A 22,540-nucleotide genomic window follows, 5' to 3' on the forward strand; every position below is an offset into this window, starting at 1 on the left:
AACCATATGTAAAACTATAGCCAAGAATGGTGTTCATGGGAGGACTCCTCGGAGGAAGCCACTGCTGTCTATAAAGAAACATTGTTGCTCGTTTAATATACGCAAAAAGGCACTTGGACAGTCCACAGAAGTTTTGGTAAAATATTTTGTGGACTGATGAAACCAAAGTTGAATTGTTTGGGAGTAACACACAATGTCATGTGTGGAGGAAATATGGAACAGCTCACCAACATCAACACCTCATTCCCACCGCGAAGCATGATGGAGGGAGCATCATGATTTTGGGCTGTTTTTCTGCCTCAGGGCCTGGACAACATGCAATCATTATTGATAGAATGAATTCAAAGGTTTATCACAATGTTTTGAAGGAAAACCTGAGGCCATCTGTCAGACAGTTGAAGCTAAAAAGATGAAGCTAAAAAGAGTATGGATGCTGCAACAAGAGAATGATCCAAAACAGAATAAATCAACTACAGAATGGTTTCAGAAGAACAAAATGCATGTTCAGGAGTGGCCAAGTCAAAGTCCAGACTTGAACCCCATTGAGATGTTGTGGCATGAGCTAAAGACAGTGATTTATGCCAGACATCCCGGGAATCTTGCTGAACTACAGCAGTTTTGTAGAGAAGAATGAGCCACGACTAGTCCTGATTGATGTGCCAGACTGATCTGCAGCTACAGGAGGCGTCTGTTTGAAGTTATTGCTGCCAAAGCGGGGGGGCAAAAAATATTAATGTGATGGTTCACTTACCTATTTTTCCCCTTTCTGTCATATTTTCCATACTATCCTCATTAAAATATGAAAACCTGGAAATGTTTGGGTGGTTTTAGTTAAAGCAGACACTGTTTTTTTTTCATCTGTGTGATTTCAACAAAGATCAGATAACATTTGATGGAGATTTCATGAAGAAATGTGAGAAATTCCAAAAGGTTCAGATACTTTTTCATACCACTGTAGATTCGATACATTTCTTACAGGTCACTTTCTGTTGATTTTTGGGTCACTCCTGGTAGCGTTTGGGGCATTCCCAGATCACTTCCCGTACATTTTGGATCATTTCCTGTTGATTTTAGGGCATTTCGGGATCACTTCCTATTGAATCCAGGCCACTTTCTGTTGATTTTGGGGCAATTTGAGGACAAAAACAGTTAACATTTAATTTAGGTTTTTTGTATTGTATTAAAAATAGTATGGAGTTGTTGTTTTTTAGTACAGTATTGATATCGAGTTGAAAATTATTATTAATAACAATAACTGTATAATTGTAATAATAATAATAATTAATAATAATTAGTATTGTGACAACAGTAATATTCTCCGAGCTATCTCAAGCATCACTACAGCCACCTGTGGTGTGCTGTAATGGATAAACGAAGATGATGCAGACCTCCAACATAATATATATAAAGGGGATGAAGATTCCGTGAAAATTGTGTCAAATCAGATTTAAGAAAACAATGGGATTTTGCTCGATAAAACTGCAGTGCAGCAGTCAAGGGAGCAGCTGCACATTTGTATTTTGAATGTGAGCATTACTTGTGTCAGGCCCTATGTGGATTTACTGAATCCTGTGCCCTGAAAACAGGCTAATCAGAGGCTCCATTGTTCAACTTGCTAATACTGCTGCAGTCAAGCCAGCCTTAGAAGCAAATCTCAGTATCCCCGCATCAAGCCCTTTACTTCCAGATAAACATTTGAAGTGCATCATATGATGGACCGTCAGTGTCATGTGTTCATTCAACTTCAATACAGCTACAGACTGTGCATTATTTAACATAAATAACATCAAATGTATGAAAGAAACGGAAGTACTCGTGAAATGAAATAGGCCTAATCATGTTTGTTATGGGTTATATATATATAGAAGGAAAATCTAATTGCAGTATTATATGAATCAACATGTGAGTCACAAGTATGAATATCTCCTGTGTCGAACTGATCTGGGTGGAATTAGAGGCAATTCAACTCAGTTTTATTAATAGATAGCACTTCCAAAACAACCGCAGTTGAAACAAACTGCTGCACGTACTGTAAATAAAATTCGGACATAAAACACAAAACAGGATGATTTAAGTCATAAATTCCTTCGAGTACAGTGTTACAGTATATACAGTATTATTTGCTTTTAGGTCTACAGGCCCAGACTTAAAACCAAGAGCTCGATTTTTGCATAAGTTGAGACAAAATCATGACAGAATTTTGTTCAGCAGATGTTTTTGGTGACATTCTTGCTTTGGCTCAATAACGGTTGAGTATGGAGTCAAATTAGTGCCAGAGACAATTCATGTTCTTCCCCCAAAAAATCGCGTTTGTAAAAATAACTGATCCTCGCAACAACAAAAAAATGTGCTGGCAAAAATTCAAACACAAAATAATTTTGCAATTGTAATTTTGCGAGCACAAAAATTAGTTTTGTGAACAGTTTTTTGGGGTGGCAAGTGCACAAATTATTTTTACAAACACAATTTTTTTTCCAAACACAAATTTTCTGGCACTAATTTGAATCAATAGTTGAGAACGACTGAACAAAGGTGGGTAGTAACGCATTACATTTACACAGTTACATTTACTTGAGTATCTTTTTGAGAAAAATTTACATCTTAGAGTAGTTTTACCACGCAATACTTTTTACTTGAGTAGATTTGTGAAGAAACACTACTCTTACTCCACTACTTTGGGCTAGACTAGAGTCGTTACATTTTTCGTCTTTATTCCACATATTGACTTTATTATTGTCAGAGATGCCGACAGTCGCCGTCTCTGTTTCACCAATGAGATGTCAAAACAATAACCAAGTGCCTCCATTATAGCAATCAGTTAAAAATGTTTTTTATCCACTAAAGGACACTCATGCTATTTGGATGGGTGATGTTTCATATTGTTGTTCTGGTCTGAATTCGATAGAGATGCCGACAGTGGCCGTCTCAGTTTCACCAATGAGATCTCAAAACAATAACCAAATGACTCCATTATACCAATCAGAGTTAAACATGTTTTTTCTCCACTAGAGGGCACTCATGCTCTTTGGAAGGGTGATGTTTCATATTGTTGTTCTCGTCAGAATTTGATGATTTTTATGTGTCATCATTTTGGCCTTATATGGTCATATACAGTAATAGGTTATAATACAATATAATAATAACAGTTCATATCGATGAAGTTGTGCTGAGAAGGAAAATATACCATGATTTCACCAAAGATCAGACATTGTAAGCAATTACTCACAATGTTACTCATTACTTGAGTATTCTTTTCAACGAATACTTTTTTACCTGTACTTGAGTTAATTTCTAGATGACTATTTTTACTTTGACTTGAGTAATATTATTTAGATGTAACGCTACTCTTACTTGAGTAAATTTTTTGACAACTCTACCCACCTCTGCCACTGAATAATGTTAATTCATTGGCTGCCTTTCACAGCGAAAGACATCCAATCTATTTTGACTGGGAGGGTCGGCAGCGATCATTCGGTGCAGTGAAACCAAGGGCGTAGGTTTGCACAGGAACGGTAGGGACGAAACACTACCAACTTTTCAGGATGCTCAAATTGTCCCCACCAAATTTTAAGCAACCTTATTTGCGTCATATAATGACTTCAGTTATATAGTTCATTTAGATTGTCTTCCCAAATGTTTTAATTGTTGTAATTGAACCATTAAGTGGCTTTTTTTCCATTATGTTCAGACTTACATGTACCTCTTTTTACTTGCTGAATGCGCCGGTCCATTTTTTTCCCCTCCTAAACGTTTGATTGGCTGATGAATTGACCCAACACACATCAGATATTAGAGATATTATGGATATCAGAAGTTTTTTTCCAGCCAGTAGCAGCCACTGTAAGAAATGTAAAAACATGTCAATGTTGTGGAAGTGGAGAACACACCACAAATTTTGCTACTCAAAGTCCAACCTGCATCAGTGTTAGAGTAACGGGTAAACGCAGGCCCGTAGCCGAGCGTGGAAACCTCCCTGCCGATTCCTTCATGTGTGTGCGCTGGTGGCTGTGCCGTTGACTGGAGCTTATGGCACAGTGGTTAGCGTCTCTGCACTGTCGATAGTGACTGCGTCGTGCAGCTTGGTCAGAGAGGTGGGAGCGGATCGCGTCGGGGCGCGGCGCGGCGCGTTTCACACCGGTTACAATGGTGCCGTGACCTGGATCGGCAGCGAAGGTTTCGGGGGTTTAGTGTAATGGGTACACGCAGGTCCGTAGCAGAGCGTGGGGATGCTGGCGGCTGTGCCGTCGGCTCGAGCTTATGGCACAGCGGTTAGCGTACCTGCCTGCCGAGTGGAAGCGTGGTGTGCGCGCGGGTTCACGTCCCAGTCTGGTTAGAGGGGGAAGCGGAACGCGGGCTGGCGCTGACACACCAGTTACAATGGTGCCGTGACCCGGATTGGCAGCGAAGGTTTCGGGGGGGTTGAGTGTAACGGGTACACGCAGGTCTGTAGCGGAGCGTGGAAACCTCCCTGCCAATTCCTTCATGTGCGCTGGCGGCTGTACCGTCGGCTTGAGCGCGTTTCGCACCAGTTACATTAGCATAACATTAAACTGTGTGAACTTGCTAACCTGCAAAACTCGAGTCGGAAGCTGCTTAGAGAGAAGTGTCCTTAAGTATGTGTTTTCTACCCCCTTGTCCCCAATTTTACTTTTTATTTTATTTATGTGGTCTTAAAGCAGAATTCAAAGGAGCTTTCCTATTTATTTATTTTTTTTGTTGAGTTTGGCAGTACTTGTGGACAAAAGCAATGGTGTTTTACCTGAAGGACAACTCCATTTTTATCTATTTTTGTTTTTCCCACGAAAAGAAGTTTGTTCAGTTATATTTAATTACTTTATGTAGACAATGTTGAGTGGTCTTAAGATAAATGTTTATTTTTTTTTTTTTTTTGTAATTCCTGGATAATTAAGAGATGATTAACAAGCTTGTATTTATTGTGTATGTTAATATAATTCAAGTTATGTTCAAATAATGAAATTTAACTTTGCTCATGATATCCGGACATTTTTTCTTGAAGTTTTCAAGTAGTGTAGGCTAAACGTATACACATAAAAGTTAGTATAAGTCAATACAGATTTAGTTGAAATTGATCATGAATGTCCCGACCCCAGCAAAAAGTGTACATGCAGGTTATGCCATATCGTCCCTGCATTGTTGAGACCAAACCTACGCCCTTGAGTGAAAGAGTCAATAATAAGACAAAATATTAAGATAGATTATTTTTATTATTATTATTTATTATTTTTTTGTTGTGTGTGTGGGTATGAAAATGGTATAGTTAGAGGAACAAAATCCAATTTAGATGGTCTTGTTTATATCTATAAAAATCAGGAACTTCCACGGGCACGCCCACCGCGGACGCGAGCACGTACGGCTGTACAGTTAAGACTATGACGTCATGACGTGCTTTAGCCTGCCCGAAAATGTTCTCCGGTGTTGTTGGATCTCGAAGAAGCTCAGGACTTTGCGAGGAAAAAATACATTCGCATCCATGAAGAACCGAAAAGGCAACCGCACGTTTGTAATCTGAAGACATTCACCACCCGACCGAGTCGTGAAACGGTCTCTTTTAGGAGACCCGAAGGGGAAGTTTGTGGGGATCGTTTTTCACGGAGTGATGTCGAATCCTGGGACTCGGAGGAACGGATCCAGCATCAAAATCCGACTGACAGGTAGAAAAAAACTGAAACTGGAAGACACTGCACTGCATGTTTAAACGTGGACCTTCGGCGCACTGCGGTCTATGGGTTGTGGTGAATAATCATATGACAACACGAAGTAGCTTTGTTGGTGTGCAATTTGCCTAAACGTCCGGTTTTTTTGTGCGGTAGTCTAGCCTGTTAGCCGCAATGCTAACCAAAGAAATAATTCAATGTCCCGTGGAACTTGCACCCGAGTCAAAAGACTATTCTTGGCCGCTGGGGTCACTGGAAACATAGCCGCTTCAGAAGCATTAATACGGGATGAATTATTAACACTAGCTAGTCGGCTTTAACACTGTAGTTAACGTTGACCGCTAATGCTTGCTAGCTACGCCCATCGGGGGAGGGCTAACCAACCAACCAACACCCCAACATAAGGTTTAGAGTTAACCACATTTCAAACATTACAGACTTATCTTCATGAACTGATTTTGACTGCTGTTATTTTAATCATGATAAGTGATTGACCTGGTAATGCTAAGTCTGCAGTCGCAAAGTTATGCTTCACCGGCGTGCCCCTTTATTTATCTTTTGGCTTTTCGAGTCAACCATTTAAGATTATTTTGGACGTTCGAGCTTTCCAGCGTTGGACATAAAGGAGTCTCTCTGATATAGGGACACAGTTGGGACAATGGCTTCTCACTGTAGCCGGTGTGACCCCACTGGCCTCCCTGGGGCCTCTATTCAAATGGAAATGTCTCTCTGTGCCTCAGCACAGACTTCTCGGTCACCTGATGCCAAACTGAGCGATCAAAACCTAAGAATTGGATAATTGCACGTAGTGCTGCAACGATTAATCGATCAACTCGAATATTTGATTAGAAAAAACGATTTGAATTAAATTTTGCTGCTTCGGGGATTCGTTTAATTAAAGTGGCGTTGTAATGGTTTGTTTTGAAAGTGTTTGCATTTAGTTTTATTGATTTGGGTGGATACACTGCCCTCTATTCTGCCTCATTTCACACGGCTGAATCCAGTTGCTCCCTGTTAAAACCAACATAAGCTAAGTTTTTGTTTGAGCGAATGTTTTTTTTAATGCATTCGTAAAGTAGTTTATAAGTCTATTTAGCCGTTTTTTGTGGGAATATGTGTCTGAACCATTTGTTTGGAGCATTTTTTTTTTTTTTTTTAAGTTAGCGTTGTATAGCATTTAAGATAGCGGATTTTTGCTATGTAAGTTAGCCATTGTTCTTTTGTTGTACATAGCGCCTCATTTAAAAAAAAAATACTGTTTGAGGCTCAGCTTAGGTATTTGAAGTTTTTATGTTCCTTATCCGATTACTCGATTATTCAAACAAACTAGTTAATCAATTAAATCGACTATAAAAATATTCGATAGCTGCAGCTCTAATTGCACATATAATGAAAATATTATGCATTACAAACCAACATTTATGATGGCAGTAATGAGACAGAATAAAGCAAGCACATACAGAAAAATAGCTGTGGCCATTAAACGGTCATATTATATAGGCTTCACTAGCCACATTTACATGCTGACTTTTATTCATACCGATTCAAATCATTCCGAACGGAAATTTCAGATCAGCTGTTTACATGTCACTTCATCTATTCCGATCCAGCGTTTACATGTGACTGCCTTTATTCCGAAAGGACGTTTGACAACTGCCGTCTGACATGCGCAGATTAATCTAAACAAAGCGTCACGTTGCAAAACATGGAGATCGATCGTCGGAGTGCTGCTGCTTTAACTTTAACCCACTTGTTGTGTTTGTGGGGTCGTATCCGCTTCTGCTGTTTTGCTCTTTTGCCTTGTAGTAGCCGGTTTTCCACCGGTTTCTAATCTGGTCAACGCTCCGGTCTATTCCGGCTTCGTGTAACCTCTCGTGAACTTTTTTAAATAGTTCACTGTTCCTCGTTTTACGCCCGTCTAAGCGAGCAATTATATTCAATTCTTTTAAAGTTTGAATTAAATACAATCTTTCCTTCGGACTCCAATTAGGTGCGCTGTGCTTGGAAGCCATGTTGCAAGTGACGTTACTTACGTCACAAAGTGACGTCACCACGTCAGTACGGAGCATGTGCAGAAAGAACGCAACCAGACACCATTCCGCTTCCCTGTTTACATGATGTAATTTTACTTCTAATCGGTTTGGGAAAAGGAATATTCCACCCCTGTGAATCGGAATGAAATTCCATTCGGTTTGGGACTGTTCATTCCGAATGAGGTGTTTATATGGAACACATTTATTCGGTTTGAACAAATATTCCGATTGTAATTGGAATATTTGGCTCCATGTAAACGTGGCAACAGTTGCATTTTAACTTATGATCAATTCTTTTCCATCATAAAAGCTATCAAAGAAATCAGACATACAGAGATACAAAATAACGCGACATACTAATTGCTAAATGCAGTCTGTGCCCAATCCACTCATAAGTTCAGCCATTTCGACAAGGCTAGAGCCGCTATCCGACTCAATCACGTTCATTTGTAGGGTTAGCCGCTAGCGTTAGCCTGGCCACAAATAGAAAGAATGTCGAGTGAAAGTTTGACGAAGCTCCCTTAAGGCCGACTCGATCACGTTTGCTTGTAGCATTAGCCGCTAGCGTTAGCCTACAGGGCTTCTGTTTCTTTGCGTTCCTGATAACCCCGTGACTTCATACGTAAGCTTTCATAAAGGGGAATGAACATAGCCGATCAACACAGAGTCAAAGCGGGATGAAAAGACTACATTTTCTAATTTTATTAAATTACCGAATTTACCGACATGGTCAAAATTACGTCGGTCATCGTGAAGAATTTCGGTAACTGTAAATTTTCTGTATACCGCCCGGCTCTTCTATGAGTTACATTTAGTGTGTGATGATCACTCAACACAGACCTTCAAAGGCAAAGCAACATTGCATATTCTCTCTGGCCAAGATAAAAAAACAAATCTTACCATGTGTGCGTGTGTGCAAGCCTGTAGACTGGAGAGCAGCAGCACGTCACATGCGTGACACAACCAGACACTGCTACAATGCAGGCTAACGATTGCCTGGCACACCCAGACTATTCTCCCTGTATTTTTCAAACACTGTGAGATATAGTCTGGGACCCAGCCCATTAACGGCTTCTCGAGCAAGGTACAAAATCAATCATCCAGTCACATTCGTTTATTTGCGTGACGTGTTCTTAACGAGTAACGTCACTCTTGCGCGCCGAAAGTCATGTCTACAACAACACAGATGGCAAACGGGAGAGCTGAGAATATGTTCCAATCCGCGGTAAAACCAGTTTTAAATGATCAAAAACACATCAAAACAAGTCATTGACAACAGTCAACATGGCTCGCGCTAGCCATGTTGAATAAACGTCTCCATTCTCCGCTCACGCTAATTACTTGTCGCTTTAACAACGTTACGTCTGCCCGTCGCTGATTGGTCCACTCCGTTGTCTGTTTGCTCTGGCTTGCTCCGCCCTCAGAATTTGATCCGCCGGACGGTCGCCAGACTCAATCGCTGGAACAGCGGTGAGGCTGGTACACCAGGCAAGGCTAACGACACATAAAATGTCACACATTGTGAACATGTGATGAAAACTATAGTGCATTTTCGTCTTGTTCTCGTCTCGTCAGACGAAAACTTGCATTATTTTATTTTTTTTTAAGTCTCCCAAAGCACATTTTTAGTTCATTATGGTCTTGTCATCGTCATGAAAAAAATTTTCATTGACGAAATAGTGTAGTTATAGTCGTCGTTGACGAAAACATCACTGCTTGACAGGAGCATATTGCTAACTGCTTGGTATACGAAGTATTAAAGTATCGCGATACATTGATACAGGATGTGGTCAGTACAGATATATTGTCACACAACTAATTACAAATGATCTCAGGGCACACCGCTAAACAAAAATGTCACAGAAAGTGGATGCACGAATGATCTATGTTTTGCTGCCGTCTCTCAGTTCATTTGGATTTGACATCTATTCCTGTCAGAAATGGCATTCAATGACTTAATTGCTCTGTTTGTCACTTAAGTTCGCTTGTATCGATAGTTGAACCAAGATGCATTACTTGTAGTAAATATTATGCATTCATTTGTCATAGGTCACTGGTTGAGATGCAATATGCACTCAATAGTAGGGGCTTTGTTAGTAACACAGAACAATTGCATAGGGTTCAAGCTGTGGTGTGCTGTGTATTTGGTAACTGGGCCTTCAGTAGATGAAATCCAACTTTAAATACCACAACACAATATGATACCACACAACCCAACTGCGCCGTATACATAAATGAGGGAAAAAGCTCTGCCTGTGATGGCGAATTAAAAAAAAAAAAAATTAAAAAGAAAGAATAGAAAGCAGTCCCATTACGATTATACTTAAAGTACATTAGCAGTGGGCATATTAGTTTGACATGGAAACACATAGGATAACATATGATTGGACGGAAAATAAATATCAAAATACTATAAACATAAAAAAATATGAACATACTACACATGTGTGACTGTTTGGAATCAAGTAATACAGTTTAGATGACAAAAACTTGTGAATTCAAGTTGGACGTAAATGCTGGATATTGCTCTAGATTGAACACAATCCAGCGGAAAAAGCCTTCCGTACTCCCAGTTTTGACCACTGTTTCTAATCCAAAAACAGTCAGTGAGAGTTAAGAGACCTGCACCTAATAATGTTTAAGTTTTGCTGTTATTGACTCACGGTGGTGATATAAACTGATTTGTATAGTTATTGTTGCTACTAAATGTTAATTTAGCACGCTCACAAATAGGGTTCTCTAAAGTATCGATACTGAAATGTGTATCCGAATATGATATTTGATTGCAGAAGTACGTATTTATATTCAGTTATTTGTTTTTGCACGACCAGAAGTCACCAGAAAGTTGTTGACGTGGTGTATATTTCATTTAGAATTTTCCTTGTTAACTCATTTGCTGCTGTTGAAAACGCTATATGTCCAAATTGATTTTGAGTGGGAAGGGCGAATGTATTTGCCCCTTCTAGTGAAAATGAATTGGATGTCTAGCGCGTCAATGGCACTGAAAGATGAGAAACCACAGCCGGTCCTCCCTGTTTATATTAATTGTACGTCTATTGTTGTCATTGGCAGGAAAGGAGTTAATTTTGGATCACTTCCTTGTTAAGTTCTTAAGGGTCACTTTCTGCTGGTTTTGGGTCACTTCTGGTACAATTGGCAGCATTCCGAGGTCATTTTGGATCATTTTCTGTTGACTACAGGGCATATCCGGATCATTTCCTGTTAGGTTTGGGTCTCTTCATATTGGTTTTGGGGCACTAACTGGTCAGTGCCTGTTAATTTTGGGGCACTTTTTTTTTTTGTAAAAAACAATCACCAAAACAGGAGAAACACTAAAACATTTAATGTTGGGTTTTTTCTTTATGTACAATTGAAAATGGTTTTAAGTATTTTTCTTTTTGTATTGATATCGAGTTGGAAATTTTAGTATCGTTACAACGGTAATCTAAATATACAAACCCTCAATCATTAACTGGTGCATGGCATTTTAATAGCAAAAACATGTTTAAATGAATATAGAGCTAAATTGTCTTTAAGGTGGAATAAAGAATGGATGGGTGGAAGTAATATCTAGATAATATATACAATATTGGTTTAGCAATCTGGTTGAATGGCACTGACATTCTGTGTAGTAGTATTTCATTATCATCCAGATGAGCCCCAAAGAAAACAAATAAAAGTGTGTTCGGTGTGTGTGTCAGTGTGTTTGAGACCCAGACGCTCATTAGTTCTGCTTGAATACAAACAAAGGTTGAAGCCCTTGATTCTGTCCCACCCCTACAGGTATGAGGGGAATTCTAATTGGCTGAGGAATGTGTGATGAACCAATGGCAGTATAAGGCTCTTTGGATGGCCAATATGTTTTTGTTGAGTCTGTCAGGCAGAGGGGATGTTTGGCCTACATTAGCACAAGGCTCGTGCGCCTGTGGGAGCGAGACACACAAAGGCCTGGGCCCTTCTGACTTTGTTACATATTTGACCCACAGTCTACTGTTGTCACGATACTAAAATTTTCGACTCTATATCCATTTTCAGAAATATGGTCAATACCATTTTCGATTCTACATAAACCAAAAATTAATATGTATTTTTTCAGTGTTTCTCCATTGGTGGTTACTTTTGACAAAAATACCTTTGAATTACCCCGAAACCAATAGAACATGACCTGGATATGCCCTAAAATAAAGACGAAATGACCCACAATTACCCTAAAATTAACAAGGAAATAAACCCAGATTTAATTTATTGCCTGCCAATTAGGCCTGAACGATATTGGAAAAAACTATCGTTGCGATTTTTGGGGGGCTTGCAATATATTGCGATATTACATTGCGATATTAAAACTAGAAGAATTTTCACCTCATAACTTGAATAGCCTTGTTTGGGATATGACTGAACGATATTGAAACAATTGGAAAGAATTAACATGTAACAGGTAGTCCCTGGGTCACGACGTACGTGGTTTTGCCCGCATAAGGCTGTAAGTTGTTTCCGCTAACATATTTTTGTGTATGCATTTGTAACTATGTTTACAGCTACAGTTTCTGGAGTTTCGGGTTAGCGATTTGCTATGAGAATTGTAAATACATTATCTTTCGTGGCATTTAAGCTCGATGACTTTTGTTAGCCAAATTAGGCTAATTTAATCTACTAAATTTCCATATTGAGCAGATTAGATGGATGTTTGAACATCAACTGTTTTGTGTCAAGGGTTTTATTGCTAAAAGGCATGTCATTTTGAACATAAGTGTACATATGACAGAACTCGTATTATTAATGAAGTAAATTTAAAAAAAACATACTGTGAGGTACAATGAGGTACTGTTTATGCGACAAAAAAAAAAAAAAAACAACGAGACAAAATGGCGAGCGAGACTCTGGCGTCATAAAGTCGAAATCGCTCAAGTCCAGTTCTTCAAAACCCGGGGACTACCTTGATATTTTTTAAATCATAAACTCAATCCTTTTAACTTGATTCCTATCCTCTGAAAAATGGCACAATCGGCATGGATTCTGATCACGTGATCGGATCGGGGACATCCCTAATTTATATCATGCCATTTATCTAGCTTTACTGGATATAAAAGGGAGTCTGCACACTTGCTGCCTTCATGAAGTATAAAAAAAGTTTACATATTTAAAAAAAAAAAAAAAAAAACTATTGCAGATTCTGCGATGTGACTATTGCGCATCCGCACATTGCGATGGCGACGTTCAAACGATATATTGTGCAGGCCTACTGCCAATCCAATTTAGTTAAACTGGGAGACTGGCAGTGAATTAGAGGTCAACCGCTATATCGGGCTGATAAATTGACTCTTTTCCAACATCGGCCGATTAACAAAAAAATATAAGCTGATATAAAAAGGATTTTGATCAGGCATCTGTGTGGGCAACTGTGGCCGCCACTGACTGACGGTGGGACCCCGGAAGGACCCTACAGCAGCTTGATGGCAAGCTGCTACGGGAAGCTTCAGGCTTGCCTGTTTTATAAATATTGGAATTTTTTTTTATTTTTTTTATCTTGTATGAGAGAATATGCAATGTTGCTTTAGGTCATCATTGTAAATTTGAAGCTGTTGATCCATTTTTTTTCTAATTGCCTTCCATAATCTACGTGCTAAAAAAAAAAAAAATTATATCGGCTTACAAAATTGGCTTAGAATGTCGGCAATCGGCAGAAATATTTTTTAGGTATCTGCATCGGCATTTGAAAATCCCATATCAGTCAACCTCTATTGTGAATGTTCATTTTTAAGTGCCATTGATGGCACTGGACATCCAATTCCTTTTCGACTAGGGCACAGTCAAAATGAATTGGATGTCTAGCGCGGTCAATGGAAGCCAACGAGTTAATGAGGAAAAGGCAAAAATATCCTCCATTACTATCAAGACAAGTGTGAAATGAATTTAGCCTATGACAACGACGTTATGGCCAACTGCAAAAACAAATAACTGAGTATTGATACTTTTGCAGTCAAATATCGTGTCCAGGTACACCATTTCAGTATCTATACTTGGGATTGCCATCCTCACGTTCAACAGAATCTAAACTAAAATATGTATGACTTTGACATTGTAGTGTGAGGCTGGTGAATATTGAGGCCAAAAAACCCAAATCGCTGTTGGGTCAAAGGTACCACAAAGGGTTGTTTTGTCTAGCAAAGAAGGAGGTTTGTGGGCTTACTACACAAAAACATTTTTCGGTTGGGAGTTTGCTTGCTCAGGCAACACGTGCTGCTTGGATTTTGATGGAAAGTATTTGGGTTGTCCACTGGTTGGCTCAGTCGACACGGGACAGTCACAAGATAGGGTACAAAAGGAAGTGATAAGGGAAAAAGATAAGTGAAAATGAGTGGAAGAATTTAAGTGGGAAGGAATAGGAATCAAATCAAGTAGAACGTGGATGAGGAAAGGGGAGACAATGTTTAGTAGGTAACCTAAGTACTTCTAATCCTCTCACGGTCCTTCGTCAGCCTGCAACATGTGCAGAAATGTTCACATAATTTGTTGTTTAAAAGAGGACTAGCACATGAATTTGACTACAGTACTTATTTGTGTTAGTGTTTCTATTTGAATGCAATCGCCATGTTGTGTTCGGATGCAAATGATTTTGATTTAATAGTTACTCAGTTGCACAGGAAGTAATCACAGTATCTTAGAAAAGCCAATCTAAAAAGAGAATGATATGATATTTGATTATAAAAGTATCAATAGTTATTTGTATGTCTGCCGCCAACAATTTGGTGTCATTGGGGAACATTGATTTTGCACCACTCTGGATCTTAATGGAGGATATTTTTTGCATTTTCCTTGTTAACTCATTGCCATTGACAGGCCCTACCAGTCAAAATGAATTGGACATCTGGCACCGTCAATGGCCTTGAAAGAGGAGCAATCACAGTCTGTTCTCCCAGTTTAATTGAATTGGAATTGGCAGGCAATTAGTTCATTATGAGTCATTTCCTTGTTAATTTTAGGTTATGCAGGTAACGTTGTTGTGATTTTTAGTCATTTCAGGTGCATTTTGGGACATTCTGGTGTCACTCCCTGTACATTTTTAAAAAATATTTCCTGTTGATTTTAGGGCATTTATGAGTCACTTCCTTTTCATTGACCACTGCCTGATAATTTTGTGGCATTGCAGGTCACTTTCTGTACATTTCAGGTGACTTCCTGTTCATTTTGGGGCAATTCGAGGACATTTTTTTGGAGGGGGGGTCAAAAATAAAGACCACCAATGGAGAAAGAAAGAGTTAACTTTTTTTAAAAATTGATTTAGTAACTAAAATGTTATGAAACTTTTTTTGAGTACCGATATCAAGTTGAACATTTAAGTATCATGACAGCATTGAATCGAAGTAAAGTTTTGGTATTTTTTAAATCATTTATGGCTAAAATTGATCAGAAAATTGCAAGTGGTATTGTGCCCTAAAAACATACCTAAATGATTTGAACTATTAGAAGAAAAAAAGTTTAGAAGAAAAAAAAGTAGGGAGTGGGGTTTTTCATACCAAAAAAGCATGTTGTGGCTTTTAAATTCTTCGAGGCAGCAGTCGCTCACTTTCGTCAGTCTCACTTTTGTGATGTTTCTGCTTGTTTCCCCGAAGACCGGATGAAAAAGATTCTTCCCCGCTGACTCCTGCCGGTTCTCAGGTTTTTTAGAAAAGAGCAGGCGTGAATACCAAAAAGGAAAAGTAGCAGTGTGGAAGTGGAGAACCAATGGAGCGACTGTTTTTTTGTGTGTGTGTCTTTACCAGGCATGACCTTGGCAGAAAGAGGAATTTCCTGGAATGCCCCAGGCCTGTCACACATTTAGTGCCACAAAGAACAAAAAGTCTGAAAAGAGGAGTGAAAAATCTTTAATTGGGAATGGTAGTTGAGCAGTGACAAAGTATGTACCAAATTCAGGAGAGATAAATGAAATGCGAGTCTATTTGTCTCGTAGCTGTCCTTCTCTGGTAGTGATGTCTCACTGTGGAATGTGTGAGTCAAGGGAAAAGGGAAGGATATCTTGCAGCCATTCTCCACGGGTTATTCACAGGAAGTAGATGAGGACACAGCAGACATATCTCCGCCACCACAGTCACCACATCCTAAACCTGCAGTCGACTGAATTCCTTAACGGATGTCTGGGCCAAAATGAAGCATTCCTCTAGGACTGCAGCTATCGAATATTTTAGTAATCGAGTATTCTGCTGAAGATTCCATCGATTAATTGAGTAATCTGATAAAACATTTTTTAAAGGTAAAGAGCAATTACAAATATACATGAGAAAACAGGGCATTTCACCTAATATTGAACCAATTTTCAGGCAATCAATGTCTTTATTTTAGATGTACAATGTTGAAAACAGCCAAAAATTGCATCTGAGTTGTGACTAGAAAAAAATAAATTCTCTGCTTTCACTCAAAAAATGTAAGATCTTATTAAAAAAAAATAAAAATCTTATTTCTTACCTAAAAATGTCATTACGCTTGATAACACACTTAACCTAAAAGTTGGGTGTTTTTGCCCACGTGTTTGGTGTTTCAATCCAATTGCCATTTGTGTCAAGCTATTTTTAAGTTCTAGTTTTAAGTTAGTCTAAATTGTAAGTCCTGATAGGATTTTGAGTTTTTGCAGTGTTCAAAATAAATGTATACCTGCTTTATTGAAGCGCATTAGGCACCAGTGCTACTTGGTGTTTTATCCATCAATCACTACTGAGCTAAAATTGAAAGTTAGCTTTATTATTTTTTTATTTTACACCCTCATCACTGGGGGTTGTGCATCGAGCATCGATGGGATCCGGGAATAACACTCCGGTTCCCCCTGAACCGTTTGAAAATGTTTATTTCGATTCCAATTTTCGATGCCCTGACCGTCGACTGGAAAAAATAGCTGCCGAACACCACGAAGAAGCAGCCACGTGAAGACAGCTCTGTTGTGAGCAAATGAAATTAAGTTGCTAATTTAGCTGGGCACAAAAACGTGTTGCTTCACTTCACATAAATGACAACAAAGTAACAGAATAAACACACCGAAACGATATCGCACCCTGTGTTAAAGCATGCAAACTTACAGATTTTGTTTTATCAAGGGTTCCCAACTATGTGTAGTGCAGAGGAGGTGTCTGTACACCTCAAGGATTCTTTTCCAACTAAAGTACTAATTTCTTTTTGCCTGCTGCTTCCAGTTAGTCAACACTAGGGAAGGCCAAGCGCACATAGCAAAACCAAAGATAAACTGTAGAGTCCGGAGTTACAATAGTGACATCTTGTGGACGGATGAACAATATATCAGTTTAGAAAGAAATCAAATTTAAAAAGTACTCAACTTAAGATCAAGTGACAGAACATTCACCACCTGACATCTACAAGATGTCAGCCCTTAACTAACTTGTAGAACTACCACCTAAAACAAACAATGCAATACAATAAATGCCTGCAGCATGAGACACTCTAAAACATAGGCAAAAGAATTAGTGCAAATGTTTTCTCCATAAGCTTCTGAAAAATAAACATCTTTGTGAAAGTGCACTCCTGTGGAAAGAAACTTCATCATATTCAAGTTTAAATACTGATTTATATACAAGTTAAAAATAGCCCTGTGAGAAATTCATACTGAAGTTAATTGAAAGTTCATATATGGTGGAAAACACTCAGGTGACTTGAAGTTCCGCTCTGAGACCCCCAATTTGGCCACATTTCAAAAATTGTCTAATTTGCACGTGTGATACATCATTGGAAAGCTTAAAATGTAAATTTTCTGGGGGAAGAAAAATGTTGAAAAGGAGGGCATTTTTAAGAAAATATATTTTTTAAACAGCAAAACCCTAACTGGAGGTGAGAGCACGCGAGAGCAGAATTAAAGACGCCAAGACTTTAACGAGATATTATCGCATACATACCTTGTTTCTATCTCAAAACTCCATATAGCATGTGTCATCGAGTGTCAAAACACAGATGTGAATGGCCACAGCTGGATTTTTTTCGGGACTTTATGGGTGAAACATGGTCATATAACAAGGGTCGCAATGCAGAAATCGCAGACGTCAAGGAATATTCGAGATTTTCATTTTCATATATTTAACCTTTTAAACATTTTTTTTCAATTTTTCTTTGTCCGGATCAATTATTTATCATCTAAAAGATCGGGGAAAATGCAACAGTAACGAAAAAAATATAATCAAGTGATAGTTATGAGGTAGATATCGTGACTTTTTTACAGACGCCGATTTTTTTATTGCGACGTAATTTGTTTAAAACTTTAAGATATGCAAGTAAATAATTAAGCCTTTTTTAAAACTAAATATTAGACATCAATTAATGATTCTAACCTAAAAATGACAGACATTTTTTGAATAATAAATATGATTACTTACCTTCTTTTTATGGCTGGGTTGAAACAAAAGCGGTTGCGCGACGTCTGTAAATGGGGGTTTTCAGGGTAAAACGGACAAATTAAAAATAGTTCAGGGACTTATTGCGCCTTGAATCTGCTATGGCAGCATATAGACATATTGTTCTATCAGACACAACAGTTCTTTTGGCTTAAAATACAGCAGTTTATTTTATAGAGGGGTGCAAGAGCAGAAACTGCTTTTTCAGCCTTATCTGTGTTTTCCGCCATAATTTAAAGAATAATCGAGAAGTTAAGAAATTAATATAAACTATGCAATTTTTTGGACCCTGCCTATTAAAACAGTCGGAATCAAGAATCGTTTGGAGCCGGAATCGAAATGTGGAATCGGAATCTGAACCGGAACCGTTCAAATTCAAACGATGCCCAACCCTACTAATCACTCTGCAGCGCTTTGTTTTGACAGATTAAAGCCTGTATGAAAGACATGTTAGCCATGCATCGACAGTAGTCATAATTAATAGAAACCTAGCCCTATGCAGGGCTAACGTTATGTTAGCAAGGTACGGTAACGATAATCTTATTTATTAGCGCAACGTTATCTTGATTTTACCTGGTCCCGAGTATCGCTCCTCCACTCTCGGAGTAAACGGGGTGCCTTCGGTGGAGCTGCAAAATTGAAGACGTGCTGTAGTGTTATGCAGCGCCGTCTTACAGTGAATACATGAAACGGTGTTCGCCTTGGTCTCCAGCTTAAATGCTCCCACACTTTTGACGTTTTCTGCTTTTTCTTGGTGTCTTTCTCTTCGCTTTTGTCGGCTTAATTTCTAATTGAAACACTGGGGCAATAAAACATTGCTGTCAGTGTAACAAATCAATTAGTCAAACGATAAATGATGAGATTGCTCTACCACAACATGGCCATTTTTCACATATCTACTTCAAGAGGCACCATTACATGCTGTATAAAATTTAAATGAAATGAATGTATTATCCCACTCTTACCGTGGGTGGCCTGAGTGTATCTATATTTGTTGTCATCCCGATACACGCCTATTTGTCTTCTGCACGATTTATTTATTCATGTTTGGTATTGTGGCAACCTACACAATTTGAAATCATTTGATTGTGTGCTCTCTCTATATTTATGATGTTCTGTCTTTTCCTGCAGTATTATGTGCCAAGAACCTCGCAAAGAAAGACTTCTTTCGTAAGTTACTCTTTTGTTTTGCATATGCATTAAACTTAGATTCCATGATGACATCTGTAGAGCAAGAGACGCTTTGTGCACTGCAAGTACTATGTTTTCACTTAACAGCTCTTAAGCATCATCAGATTTTCTTAACACTTTTTAGGGCACTTATTTAACTTACTGGCTGACATTGACTGCGCTAGACGTCCAATCCATTTGACTTAAAAGATGCACATTCACGGCTAGGTCTTCCACTTTAACTTTAGATGTTATTTGGGCCCATAACCAGAGTGTATTTGTTTGTTTTTTGTTTTTTTGATTTAATTTTAATTTAATTTTTATTAATTTATAGTTTATTTTGTCATAAAAATATATACAAATCATTATTATGAATAATAAAATAATATAGTTTTGATTTTTTTGGTCACAAATGTGGACATAACATTTCCGGACATGTCGGCCACAATTGTCCTGTATCCTGCCTTTATTTATCTTCTGTTCCGCTTATCCTCACAAGGGTTGGTGGGGGTGCTGGAGCATATCCCAGCTAACTATGGGCAGTAGGCGGGGTACACCCTGAATTGGTTGCCAGCCAATTGCGGACTTGTCCTATAACAAATGTTAATATTGTGGCCGGCATGAACCATAATTTGAGGGTGTTTAGAGGATTTTAAAAAAATTTTTAACATTACCAAAAATACTCACTTGCCTTATAAAGTGTTTGAGTGTGATAAGGTGACAGGAATAATTACTAAAATGTTCAGAAATAAAAAACTCTTTATAATTTGTATAATTTGAAAATTTAACTATGGTTTTAACTTGTTTTTGTTTAGTCCAAGAAAGTGCATTCAGGTAAATTTGAGATATATTCAACCTATAGTATGTTTTTACATTTAATCCTGAATTAAAAATAAATAAATATAGAAAACTGAATATAAAATACAGCTGAAAATGAGGAATCCGAAAATGTATTTTGTTTTGTTAAAAACTGCATTTCTTATCTATTATAAACACTTTCTTCTATTATTTAAAATCTTTTTCAGATTTTTTTCAATTTAGGATTTTCCCATTTTTAGTTGTATTTTTCAATTTAATTCCATGAATACAATTATCATTTTGATTTGAGTTTATTAACAATATTATTATTCTTATTTAAAATATATATATATATATATATATATATATATATATATATATATATATATATATATATATATATATATATATTATATATATATATTTTTTTTTTTTTAAGTGCTTTGTAATGATCTTTGAAGTCATTGGTTGCCATTATAACAGCAATAGATACCAATTGGATTGGACGTCTACTAGTGCAGTGTTTCCCAGCCACTGTGCTGTGACACATTGGTGTGCCACGGGGAAAAAAATAAATAAATATAATATATATAATTTTATTTACAGTACTTATGTATTCCCTCAATATGTTTTGATATTGTATAGTTGCTAAACGTAAATTCTTACTTTTAGGGGTTAAAAATGTTTTGTGATAAAGCATTTGTATTGGTACATTTTTTTCCCCCACTTTCTATCAATTACATTTAAATTGAAACATTACTTAATTACGTAGTTCATTTTTCTGTGTTTAAGCAGCAAAGTTACAGACGGTAATATTATATCAACTTTTTACGAATTTAACCTAAGTGTTGTTTTTAAGTAACACTTGAGCTTATTGTATTTTAGTGTTTGTCACGATGGTAGTATTTCGAAAGTTAACAGTTATTTTAGATGTAAAACATTTGAGAAACACTTGGTTAAACAGTTGTGGATGTTGTGTGTACAGGTCTACCAGATCCTTTTGCCAAGGTTGTGGTAGACGGATCAGGTCAATGCCACTCAACAGACACAGTCAAGAGCACACTGGACCCCAAATGGAATCAGCACTACGACCTGTAAGTCTCATTCTGCCCATTCATGACAACACTTAAAGTCTGTGGATAAGCCAGCCTGCTCTCACTGTCTTCTAGTTCTGCTTCAGAAATCACATGATTCTCTTTCACCGTTCATAAATGTGTTTCAGTCGGTGTCACGCTGATGTTAAGTTTTTATTATCAGAAAATATTTTGTTGGAGTTTATTTTAGGGTATGACTAAAAAAATAGTGCCGCATTTTGGGTATACAGCGTTTTCCAAAATTGTTGACCCCATTCTAAATGCCCATATCTCTGAAACTACTTGATGGATCTTAATGAAGCTAAATTCACTTTATGTTGAAGGTCATAAGTTTTATTGGTTAAATTTACAAGTTTATGAGTCGGTATTTGAGCTCATGCCAAACTCGCTGAAATTTCTTGAAATTTTGGGTGCCAAGTTCTAATTTGTTTTGTAGTTGGTGCCTTCCTTACAGAATTTGTGAAGAAGGCATGCTGCACTGTCTTCTAACTTGCAAAATGCCTTTTCTTATGAAGTGAATGGCATTTCTTAACCTGAAAAGATAGAAATGCCAAACGTTACACACAAAAACTTGAAACGTTTCTACACAAGCTGTGAACATTTCAGGTCATTCCAACGAAAACTGTCAAAATTATTGGTCTACGAAATGGGGTCGAAAATTTTGGAACACCTTGTATTAGGGTTGTTCCGATCATGTTTTTTTGCTCCTGATCCGATCCCGATCGTTTTAGTTTGAGTATTTGCCGATCCCAATATTTCCTGATCCGATTACTTTTTTTTGCTCCCGATTCAATTCCAATCATTCGCGATAATTTTTCATATACATTTTGGCAATGCATTAAGAAAAAAATGAATAAAACTCGGACGAATATATACATTCAACATACAGTACATTAGTACTGCATTTGTTTATTATGACAATAAATCCTCAAGATGGCATTTACATTATTAACATTCTTTCTGTGAGAGGGATCCACGGATAGAGACTTGCGACTTTGTATATTGTGACTAAATATTGCCATCTAGTGTATTTGTTCGAGCTTTCAGTCACTGCAGCCATTCAACCCAAATGCATGATGGGAAGTGGACCCATGACTGTGCGTAGTGCTACCAATTCATATATCTTATCTGCATTGGGAAATAACATAAAGTGTTAAGAAAAAGATCAATTGCTACCATGCTTCCCATGATGTTTCTAATTGTAGGAAGAGGGATTGTAAGGCTTTAACCTATTAGAGAAATGCTCCAAAGGCTGCCAAAATTCACTCTACTCATTTCACACTGCCTTTTATCTCTCTAAATGGGTAAAACGGTGCCATTACAGATTGAGCGCGACAATGCGTGAGTGGGTCGTGCAATGCATGCATTAATTGCGTTAAATATTC

The 22,540-nt window shown here is 37.8% G+C and overlaps 1 protein-coding gene across 2 annotated transcripts in view; it reads left to right on the forward strand.

The window, feature by feature from the left end:
• The first annotated feature begins 5,394 nt into the window (after window positions 1–5,394).
• smurf1 (SMAD specific E3 ubiquitin protein ligase 1) overlaps window positions 5,395–22,540 on the forward strand; it is a 41,373-nt gene continuing 24,227 nt past the window's right edge. For both annotated transcript variants that reach the window (XM_057861157.1, XM_057861159.1), the window contains exons 1-3: window positions 5,395–5,672; window positions 19,225–19,263; window positions 21,047–21,155. In XM_057861157.1, coding sequence (XP_057717140.1) covers window positions 5,618–5,672; window positions 19,225–19,263; window positions 21,047–21,155 — 203 coding nt within the window. In that variant the 5' untranslated portion in view covers window positions 5,395–5,617. The remainder of the gene's footprint in view (window positions 5,673–19,224; window positions 19,264–21,046; window positions 21,156–22,540) is intronic.

This window comes from Corythoichthys intestinalis, chromosome 16, assembly GCF_030265065.1.
Source record: "Corythoichthys intestinalis isolate RoL2023-P3 chromosome 16, ASM3026506v1, whole genome shotgun sequence".
Classification (NCBI taxonomy): domain Eukaryota; kingdom Metazoa; phylum Chordata; class Actinopteri; order Syngnathiformes; family Syngnathidae; genus Corythoichthys; species Corythoichthys intestinalis.